This window comes from Populus trichocarpa, chromosome 16, assembly GCF_000002775.5.
Source record: "Populus trichocarpa isolate Nisqually-1 chromosome 16, P.trichocarpa_v4.1, whole genome shotgun sequence".
NCBI classification, from domain to species: Eukaryota; Viridiplantae; Streptophyta; class Magnoliopsida; order Malpighiales; family Salicaceae; genus Populus; species Populus trichocarpa.
This window is the reverse complement of record NC_037300.2, coordinates 9,484,145-9,495,925: the sequence shown is the minus strand read 5'-3', so window position 1 is coordinate 9,495,925 and position 11,781 is coordinate 9,484,145. Positions and strand designations below refer to the sequence as shown.

Genomic DNA, 11,781 nt, shown 5'->3' with positions numbered 1-11,781 from the left:
TAAGATTGATTTGCAAATTGATTATCATCAAATTAAGATGAAAGAAAAGGATAGAGAGAAAAATAACTTTAAAACTAAATGTGGATTGTTTGAATGGTTAGTTATGTTGTTTAGTTTTATTATTGCACATAGTAATTTAATGAAATTGATAAATCATGTATTATGTGCATTCATTGATAACTTTGTTATTGATTACTTTGATGATATTCATAGTAAGAATTTAGGTCAGCATATTGAGCATTTATGATTTTTGTTTAATATGTTACAAAAGATATCATTATGTGCTAATTTGTTAAATTGAAAAAATTATTTACTATTTAAAATAGTTTATTGTTTAACTCTATTATATTTGACTTTTTTACTTGTTGATGAAAGGGTTAGACTTGATAGTAATAAAAAAAAACACAGTTGTTGAAAGCATTGTTTGAGAAGGTAAGACAACATATTAAAAAAAAGAAATAGAAGTATGCATTTTAAGCAAACAAAAGACAAAAAAAGATTGTTTTTTAACCAAAAGATTAAGTTTGGGTGTATACACATAAATAAAAATTTCATGGACATAGAAAATCAAAGTTGATGCTCAGAGGAGATGATTCATTTAGATTCCTTGAAGGATTCAATGCCTACAAAGTGGATCTACAAGATAAGTATAATATTAATGCTATATTCAAAGTTTTTTTTATCTTTCTTTGTTTAATGTAAGTGATGATTCGAGATTGAGTCCTTTTGATGAGAGAAGGAATATGATCCTAGATACAACATCAAAAAATCCATTAGGAGTGTCCATTGAGTCTATTCTAAAGCATAAAACAAAGTGGATTTAAGAGGAGTTCAATGGACTAAGTCAAGAGGCTTGAGTTAAAAAGGTTCAAATTTGTTAATTTGAACCTTTGTCTACTTTTCGAGTCATAAATGGAGTTACATGAGGTGTTTTGATGCGATTCTGATTGGGTTGGAAATTAGACATCCTTATCTTTCCAACAATACATGTTAAGCCTGCTAATTCATATGGACAAGAGAGAATAACACGTTTGAAGTTGGGTTTAAAATCTACCAACAAAGTGCAAGAACAGGAAAAAAAAAAACATTGTTTCTCTAAGAGTTATGGATTTCATTCACTACAAGGAGTCATTAATGTTATTGAGAACTTATATGGCATCATTTGGCATACTTGTTTTACAAGGATTTCATATTAAACAAAAAAAAATTAAATGATTAGAAATTAATTCTTATTTTACAAGACATCATGTTTTTATTTCGTAGTCAACAATTATTTCTCTTGGGTATATTTTTCACTATCAATTGCATTAAAGAATTAAAAATAATTTTAGACTATTGTTTTATTTAATTTTATTATTTTAAATCTTATTTTAATTATTTGGAGCTTCATTTAAATTAAATGCATGTTTGGCCCATTAGTTTTAGGATTTACATAGACTCTCAAGCAATTATTTTTATTTAAATGATGAATTTTTTTCAAAAGTTACCATATATTTAATGCTTATAGTCTTTGTATGATTAAAGAGGTGTCTAGTTCTTCCTCCTCGGATCACGATAATTTTTTATATTCACAACAAAAACGAAACTTTCATTATTAATCAGCAATCAAAAAGTTGAAGATGCAGAGGTGAAATATTTTTAACTTGATCTGACATAGATAGTCGGAACTTGCAAAAACAGAAGCAGACAAGCACGGACAGAGTAGAAATGCAAAAAACACCCGTCAACTGAAAAGCCAGAAGGGAATGCGACAGGCATACAGTGCCCATTATTGATGATGTATAATGCGATATATAGCAGCGCAAGTAATTTGATTGGTCGTCAGCGAAGACCGAGCCAACGTAACAAGCACCCTGCAAGTCTGTTAAGATAACGTTCACTAATGTCTCTCTAGTAAGAAGCTTTTGTCATCGCTCTCATGTTTATTTTTTACACTGGCAAGAAACTCTCATATGCATAACATTATTTGGGATCCAGGAAATCAAGTGAAAAAAGTTGATAGGAGTGGGACACCATACACTCCGTCCTGACTCCCACGAGCCTGCCCAACCAGCATGTACCATAAGAGATTTGCATAGTCGAAAAGATAATTGAGACTAACACCAAAAAATCCGATTATCATATGCAATCCCCTATCTTTCAACCAAGAACCAGCAGTGTGCTTTGAGCTCCAGAATTGAAAATTCGCAGCATAGGCTAATTTAGTTTTGGTTGCAGCGCAACATCTAAGTTGAGGTAGGAGTTAAACAGCAACCTCAAGATTCAATAATATGAAAACACCCAGTAAAAACATTCACAAATTACTCAGCTCTTGCTTCTCCAGAGAGAGAAGTTACATGCAAGCTTGCCTCCAAAACAGAAGCTGGTTAATGATATACAACAAGAGAAACAGGAAAGTGCAATAAGTGCATGAAATTCAAGGAAAACAGGAGAAACATGCCGAATATAAGAAAAGATGAGGGCTGATTTTTATACCTGTTGATCTATCATATAACAACTTGTATATGCTACCTGTTATCTGTTTCTTCCATCCAACAAGAGAAGAAACTATAATTAGAAACTTAATAATGGATTAAAGAAAGCGACAAGTTTCTGAGTAAAATAGCAAAGAAAAATACGTTTGAGGATGGTCATAGATAGAATTGTACATACAAGGCATATAAGATTTAATATTTTGAATCCTAGTAAAAATCACTCTTTATCCTTCTGATAGTTGTATATATATATATTAAAACCCTGGTTATACTGTAGCATCCACTAGTTCAAATGTTAAAAATTCTCTTCTCTTTTTTTTTTTTTTTTTTTGAATAGGACTTGATAGCACTCGCTATTGTGACTCCTGATTTCCCTAAGCTTTCTTTAATGGCTTACAAAGTAAACAGCTACTGTTTAATCAAATGTTATATGATTATTTATTTTTAATTTAAACAATGCTGGAAGCAGCTACAAGCTTCATGGTCAAATTCATTTTCTCGTGCTCCAGGCTTCACCTACCTTTTAGCAAAGCCTGTTTTAGAACATGAAAATATAGCACGTTCCAGGCATTGGCGATGATACCATTAGACAGAGCATGAAATGCTTGCTTTGAAGCTGTTTGTCGTGCTTCTAGCACTTTGCCATCACTAAAGAACTTCAAAATAGCTTCTTCAAGCTCTAATTTTCCAGCTACCTGCATGAACAAAAACAATTTACAGGGCTATCATTTTTCATAAAGCAATCACTTTCATCTTCTTTTCATGGTACGAGGATACAGTGTAGAAGCCCTCTATATGATCTCACAAAATTATTATTATTTATTAATTAAACGACTAGTAATTTTTCACACATGAAAATGGTTACAATTGTAATGACATATCAACGGAAGATATAGTTTAATGCTAAACTGGCTTGGTTGAACTTGTAAAGACAAGATGAAAATCAATGAAAGTTCCTGACTAAAAGTGAGATGTTTAGTGGAGGCATAGTTATCCACAACTATCTTCTGTTGTCTCATAAAAGATCCTCTGAACCTAATTATTATTTATCACATGCCATATTGCAGAGGCATTTCCTATCTCTTCAGAATGTAGAACAGAAACAGTCTCTCTCTCCAATCAATGTGTGATTTAAGGGGTTACGGCAAAAAAATAAAATAAGGATTCTTCAAACCTGCAGAACTGATAAGGGATTTAATCGTTGCATTTCCCGTAACATATGTGAGAAATGCCCAACATGATAACCTGAAAATAGCCAAACAGGAAAGCCTCTCAACAATGGTATTTTACATGCATCGATTGTAACAGACAAGGCCTGACAAAAAATATCCACCGGTCAAAACAGCACAGCCAGCTGCTGCAGCTTCTGATATGTTATGGCCAGCTAATCCCGGGAAGAAGGAACCTCCTATGACAGCTATTGGAGTTAGCCTATACAAGTGTCTCAACTCACCTACAAAAGATAATTACATACGTAAATCTTCCCAAGAAAGAAAATAGAGGTGGCAAATTTTGATACAGGGTCTGCCAAGCAAAAATATATTGGACATGTCCAACTCACTGTTTGCCAACCCTGTAATATATAATTTTTCAAAAGCATAACAATCAGTTACCAAACACTGTTTTTTTACCAATTTTACTTTCATCTCATGGCGCAGAACAACACTGTACATCATAACAACCAAAGCACAACAGAGTAATACCAAACAAGGCCTTAAACCAATCAGTTTCCTCATTTGATCCCTAACCAGCAGCACCCTAACCTCTCAAAGATGTCTTGATTTGAGAAAATTCCCATCATTGCCTAGCCACACTTTACAATTTTGTATAAAGTAAGAGTAGTGCAACATCATGAACCATAAGTCTGACTTGTCTGGTAGTTGCCTATTGAGCCTTTTCATCCACTGACATGCATATGGTAATTAAACAGCACCTAAAAGCTTTCACTTTATCTAGATTCCTGTTAATCTGAATTAAAAATGTTATTCCATCTCTATTTATATACATCCAGAGCCATACATAGCTTATCTTGCCATTTCTTCCTTTTGTTTTCAGTCTCTATATAAATGAACTCAAATACAAACAAAAACAATGCAACCCGTCATTCGTGAATGCCTGGATAGAAAAGGACTTAATTTATTCTTTTAAGAAAATGAAAATCTTATCTATATCATACCACTAACTATATCTCAAATTAGGAATTTTAAGGCTAAACTGTATAAACAGCCACTGAATTATGTGCCTTTTTGATTGACACCTAAATTTTGTTTTCTGATTTCACGTTTAACCAATATAATGTTTTGATTGACAAACCCCTTCTGCTAGATTCCGCCTATTTTAGTCATAAAAAATATTACATAAAAGTCATGTATTTTCTTCAGTAATCACCAAAAAAAATCATCCAAAGTCATAAGAAATTCAAGGGTTGATTTCTAATGATATTTTGATCATGGTGTGGTAGGAGATTGAATTCTTGATGGGTTTTTTTTTTTTTTTTTTTCAATAACATTACACAAGGAAAAATGGGCAACTTGTATCTATTTAATGAAAAAATGGATGAAATCTATCAAAAGGAGTCTCAATAGAACACCCTATAAATCAAGGGTTAATATATATATATATATATATATATATATATATATATATATATATATATATATATATATATATATATATAGTGGCTGCCGGTCAAAAAAGGCCTCCAATCTTAGGGGCCATCCAGATTAGCCGAATGGTCTATGATAGACAAAGTTCATTGTTGAACACCTAGACACCTTAAGTTATAAGAATGTGATTGATCATGCAAAAAGAAGGATTACTTAGCTAATAATGGAATCAATAAGATGTCCCCAATTCTCAAATGTTCCATCCAAAAATAAAAGCGAGATTCTAGAAAAAGTAAACCAAAAAAGTCAAAATAATTGCAGACCTAATGTGTCCACCACATATATGTTTCTTCCTGGTACGATCCTTTGATGTTGAGACCTCAAAGCAACATGCTGCCCTTCTTTCTGCAATTTCTGCATTCCTCGAAACCAGCAAAAGAGCTATTTTATTGCCAACGAATTTGATTAAGGCAATAAGAATTATAGAACAGTCATGACAATCAACAAAGCAACCTATTTGATTTTGTTTGCTAAAAAATTCTCAATGATTTACGAGTTCATTAACTATTGATATATTGCTAATCCTGTGAAAATTTTTAAACTAAAATATCTGTGTGGTGGATTATTATCTAAAATCAAACATTAACTACCATGGTGCCTGTTCTAACATGGAAACTATTATTAAAAATCATGTCTGTTTCTCACTTATTAATAAAAAAAAATCCATTCTGATCATGACACAACAGAATTTATCAGTGTGCGGAATTTGTCAACATGCACCAGTCCTATGGTAATAGGACATATAAGTTATAGTTAACTATTTCCCCCACTTAAGAGATGGTTATCTCTAAAATTTTGTGCAAGGCATAAATGTTTAATCTGCCTTGTGGCTTATAACATTTAAGATTATTGACTCCAATGTTACACATTAATGTATATGCACAGTTGTGACTGAAAAAAACTACCAAGAGAGTTACGGAAGGAGCACAGCCCTCTCAACATGCCCATGTGTGTGCACAAACATGTTTTAGTGAACTGAAAAAATTGCATCATAAATCAAAATCATACTTGTGCTATATCTTTTCCATGTTGTGGATAACGAGGTACAATAATAGTGACCAGATCAGGATACACTTGCTTGAGCACTTTGTGAACTCCTAGCATAACTACAAATTTCAACAAATCAAGCACACAAAATAAATAAATAAAACCCTCAAAACATAGGCATCCTTGATCACAACAAACTACAAGAAGCATACTAACTCTGGTACTTGCATAATTCAACCATAAAGCAAGAGACAATTAAGTTGTATGAAACTTTCAAATAATAACAGTCATCAGTGTCATAAAAAGGAGGCAAGGTACACATAAGATTGTGACAAACAAATGACCCTGGAAATGGAAAATGAATTACAAAATGCAACAGTGGTGGAATAATAGGCAATAACCTTCTTCTTCTCCCCTATGAATGGAAGAAGCCATCCAAACTTTCCTGTGCCCAAGCTGTACCTTCAGATCATCAATGCTTCTGAACTCTTCCTTAGAAGCATCATATTCTACCACTGTGAAGAAGCAATGATAACTTCAGAGTAGGATAACTGCACTTTTGTCTTCACAATTTCCGGAACAAATAATAAAGAAACAGAAAAAAAAGAAACTTAGATGGTAATGATTTGATTTCAAAATCTATCATCAGAAACCATGTATCTATCCCTTAATGTGTACTACATGTATAAGTGGGAATGTGGAGAAATGATTGTGATGACAAAAGAAGGCTTTATTTTTTGCCAACAATATACAAAATATTTTACCTAATATGACTCCTAATAATAATCATAATAATAACAACATCCCTTGATGCAAATTCTGGTATAGATAATTCAGATATTCTTTATAATAACATAAGTTACCACTTCTCACAGTAGGTCAATAAACTAGCTAGAAAAATCCTTTGATTCTAGGCACCTTTCTAGAAAGACAAGAAGGCCTCATATTTCAGAAATCAAGCACAAAGTTCAGATCCTTCAAACAGAAGGCAACACAGATTTTGCACTACTCTATTCCAGATTTGCGTCAGGTGATTTCTTTTCTTTTCATTTTTTTTTGGCATGTAAAAAGTGTTTATGTTTTACATTGAATTTGTGTCAATACTAATCATGGTTATCAAGAGTACTTTTTATATTTAATTGTCTACTTTCTCCAAGATTCAAACCTCTTTTGGAATTTATTTTGATTAAGATCCTTGCAATCCATAGTCTTCTTCGAGGACTCAAATAACTTTATGGCAGACGAGGATATTTTGATTCTATGCTTCGTCACAGAGGGATACATGAATCAAATTCAAATTATCAGACTAGATAAATCTGAGCCAGGTTTCCCACAGTACTTGTCTGGTTGTTACATTAAAGTATTGAAGCAAAAATAATTTAAAATATGTATACAGGTTATAATTTGGTGATAATTTTAACAGTGTTATGTATCTTTTGAATTTCAGTTATGGCAGCCAATATGCCTAATTGCCTGCGCATACCAATTCTAACTTCAGTTAAAGGGAGGGCCAAGATGGGAGGGAAGATAAGAGAGCAATCATAGTGTGCCCTTTTTCTTGACAGAGGTCTGAGACCTGGGTATTGAACACAAAAAAGAAATAAAAGACTGTTATAGTATAAATAGAAGGGCAAGTTTCACAGCGGAAATGCTATGATGTCTTTCTTGGTATTAAGCTCCATACACTAGAATTTTCTCATGTTGTATTATCTAAGTCCTAATTGTGTATTTTCTCTATGTTCTGGAAACTACTTAGTAGATATGGCTTCTAAAATCCATCATATAAATTATGGGAAGCAGGTTAGGATTCATTATCCTTTTTTCATAGTGTATTTTCTTTATGTTCTAAAATACACTGTCAATTATGGGAATAGGTTTTAAGAACTTTCTTCTTTCTGAGAAGATCCACTGGATTAAAAACACAGATGATCATGCGAGTTACACATGACAGAAAATGAAAGTATAGGAAACTTTGACAGTTACTTATCCACCAAGGAAAGCCGTCAATGTGATGGACTACTTTTTTAGTCAACCTGTTCAAAAATGAAAGAACTTCCTACTCAGAGTTTATCTGCATACCATATTTCAAGTCACCAGCAAAGTTGATGATAAAAGGTGGGGCCTGCAAAAGCTGGAAATGGATTGCCTGCATAGAACTCTGAGGCAAACAAAGAAGACAAGTGAGAACAGAATGAAAGACAGAATTGGCATAGAACACATGGGAAAACATACCAGTGGGATAATCAAGGAGAACTTGGAAAGCAATAACGAAATGAGTGGAAAAAGCACAGGAGACGACCATAATTTGAAGGATTTCATAGAAACTCGAGCATTTAATAAGGCCAGTAGAATCTGACATGCATGAGTATAAACCACATAAGAATTGGCATGCAGAGAAATGCTATAAAATGAAATATATGAAAAACTAGTTGGATGAAATAAGCAGTCACAGACCTAGGCAACGTGTGTATCTCATAACACTGTCAGGAAATCAAACTATCTTCGTTAATGAAGCATCATACAGGTTGAAAGGAAGGAATAACTTACACCCTTTCTCGAAGAAGCCATGATAAGATTTGGCCATAGTTCACTCTCTAGTAACATGATTGCATTTGGGTTCCAATAGTCCAGGAAAGCATCCATGGCAGCAGGGGTATCGATTGGAGAAAACTTGTTCAATTAGAAAGATTGAATGCATCATGTGAATAAGAGAGCACAGTAATTTATTCAAATACCAATCGCAGCTTCTCAGACTGCTCATATTGACCAAAAATATAAAAAAGCAACTAATGCGTGAAAACAGAAAACTGGAAAATCATTAGAGTTAGAATTCAGAGGACTTAAATCTCCGCTGAAGAAGTACCTGATGTAGGACACCGGTTGGAAGCTGATTAATTATAACTTCACTGCACAAGAAGGAAAAACATCTTTTATGTTTTGCATTCTGATTCTCTCACATTCAATACTAAATACAAAGTAGAGATCAATGTTGTTCTTTATTAACTCAACTGGTATGAAGGAATTTTAGTCCTAATATTAATAATAATAATAATAATAATAATAATAATAATAATAATTTCTTCTCTTCCGCTTACAAAGCAGACATGGTGGTTGTTGTCAACAAAATGTTCAAATCAGGCCTCCACTTAACGCATTCTTTAATCACCGGAATCGCAGCCATTCCTTCACCTGCAAATACAGAAGCAGTAACACTTAAGAGCTTTTCTTTTATTAATTTAAACAAAACGTATCTTATTATTAACCTAAAGAAACAGCGTGGAACCAAAGGAGCGGGCCAGGAGGTCGAGTCAGGGAAGGCCGTCCCAAACGCTCAGGCAAACGGGTTGGGTGCTCGAGACCTCGGATCTTTCGCCAACGTAGGTGAAGTTGCAGTAGCGGTGATACAACGTAGCTTAACGCCCTGTAAATCTTGTACACTAGCATACCTTTTCTTGCTACCACACCCATTCCTCTCCCCGCAAAATGACTTGCGCTTCGCCTCGACCTCGGCGGCAACAAGTTCCGAAACTGAACCCTGAAAAATAGCTCATCTTATGTTTAGGATAAAATGGTTCGTCACAGCCCAGAATTCACGGCCCATTCATTACCTTGAACTCTAAACTCGGTGGGATTTTCACTGTGTATTTTTTATTGTTTATCTTCTTATATTTTACTATGAAAGGATTATACAAAATTTTATACAATTTAATCCTTAATTTTTTTTGAGTGATTTACTCATATTTAAAGAACAATTAATTTTAAATTCTTATAAAAACATAAAATTAAAAGGGAGGAGACCGAAATGAAAAACGCAGCAAGCAAGGGTAGCATACCATAAGTTTTGAAAAATATGCATTTTGATCCTCAAACTTAAACAATCACGTAAATTATACAATTTCAGTCCTTCAAAATTATTCCAATTCCATTTTGGTACAAAAAATTATTTTTGTTATTTTTTGGTCATTGGTTGAGAAGAGAGAGAGATAAAGATCACCTGATTTCAGCAATAGAGAGATAAACAAGTCGTTAACACCGATTTAGGCCACCAAAATGAGGGATATTTGTGTCAAATTGTTTCATTTGATGAGGGGAGTTCATATTAGGTGTTTTTGTACCTTAAAAGTTCATGAAAAAATAGATCTCGGCTTAGGTTGATTTTTTGTTTCAAGTTGAGTTTGGTTTTGAGGGCGGTTTTTTGAGGTCATGGATACGTTTATCATGGTTTTTAAGGTGTTTTATACGTGTTTTCGGGTCAAAAACGAGTTGAAAAACAGGTTTTTGGTCAAAAGAGCATAAACCCCAATTTTCTGGCCACCATAGTGGCCGAAATCTGGGAAAAACAGGCGACGTGTCATCTATTTTTTTTTTTCAAAAATAAAGGGTGGATGTCTACCCCATGTGCAGATTAAAAAAAAAAGGTCCAGTTTCATGGGCTTGCCCTGGCAGGCCTGCACATGGCCCTTAGTGAAATGGACTAGGCGTGCTAGCCTGGCTTGCTAGGCCAGCAATACCTAACCTTTTTCTTTCTATTTTTTTATTTCAATTAATGCTTTTTTATTTTTTTTAAAAAAAAACTTAATTATATTTACATTAATACCCATTCTCTCTTTTATTCTATTTAAAGAGCCTCTTTTAAGTAATGATGATTTTTTTTTGTTATGCATTTAATTTTCGAAGAGATTTTTCTTATTCATCTATGATTTTTTTTTATATATTTTTTTTATAGATGAACTATGTTTTTTAAAATAAAAAATATTTATTTTCAGATGATATTTCTAATATTTGTAGCTTTACATATTATTTATTTGTTCTTTTATTTTATTCAATCAATTTAATATGTTTGTCTACTATTATCGTTTGATTAAATAAAAAAATATTTTAATAAACAAAAATTAGCAAACATAATCGGGTAAATGCCCTATCTTGCAAGATTAAATACATTGATCTACATTTGTCTCTCGGTTTTTCAAGTTTTGTTTCCAGGTGTCATTAATAATTTTTTATTTATTTATTAACGCACATAGTTCTCAATTTATTTGATTATATGTGTACATAAAATTTTTTATTTATTAGATTTTTTAAACTATAAAAATACGTTGAAAATACTTGCATATATAAAAATTTATTTTTAGATGATATTTCTAATATATGTAGCTTTACATATTTTTTTTATTTAATCAATTTAATATGTTTGTCTATTTCTATTATCATTTGATTAAATAAAAAATATTTTAATAAACAAAAATTAGGTCAATGTCCTATCTTGCGAGATTAAATATTTTGATATATATCTGTCTCTTGGTTTTTCAAGTTTTATTTTCAAGTGTCATTAATGATTTTTTTATTTATTTATCAGTACACATAGTTCTCAGTTTATTTGATTATATGTGTACATAAACCTTTTGATTTGTTAAATTTTTAAACTATAAAAATACGTTGAAAAAACTTGCATATATAATTTTTTTATGGAAGATAAAAATATTTGACCCGCGCTCCGCCGCGGGTCACATAATTAGTGGCATCCTAAAGCATGTTTGAAACCCTCCTGGTGTTTTGCTGTTCCCATCTAGTTGCTGGCTTGTGGCTTCATGCGGGTCAAGTTTAATATTAATTATTAGTTAATTATTAACAGAAACTAATTCACCTTGGAAAAA

General features: G+C 32.5%; 1 protein-coding gene across 7 annotated transcripts; it reads right to left on the bottom strand.

The window, feature by feature from the left end:
* Nucleotides 1–1,708: 1,708 nt before the first annotated feature.
* LOC7486501 (probable 3-deoxy-D-manno-octulosonic acid transferase, mitochondrial) lies at nt 1,709–9,686 on the bottom strand. 7 transcript variants are annotated; one of them, XM_024587144.2, is made up of 14 exons: nt 9,391–9,682; nt 9,223–9,316; nt 8,991–9,033; nt 8,675–8,797; nt 8,360–8,479; nt 8,207–8,285; nt 6,529–6,642; nt 6,149–6,246; nt 5,404–5,494; nt 3,808–3,927; nt 3,649–3,719; nt 3,058–3,169; nt 2,476–2,524; nt 1,709–2,362 (listed from the first exon to the last, which is right to left on the bottom strand). In XM_024587144.2, exons 1-13 carry the CDS (start codon nt 9,593–9,595, stop codon nt 2,508–2,510), a joined length of 1,287 nt encoding a protein of 428 aa, XP_024442912.1. In that variant the 5' UTR covers nt 9,596–9,682; the 3' UTR covers nt 1,709–2,362; nt 2,476–2,507. The 7 variants fall into 7 exon arrangements, with proteins under 7 accessions (XP_024442912.1, XP_024442910.1, XP_024442914.1 ...); XM_024587142.2 differs by having other exon boundaries at nt 2,995–3,169; nt 9,391–9,681; XM_024587146.2 differs by having other exon boundaries at nt 2,476–2,518; nt 9,391–9,681.
* Nucleotides 9,687–11,781: the final 2,095 nt, after the last annotated feature.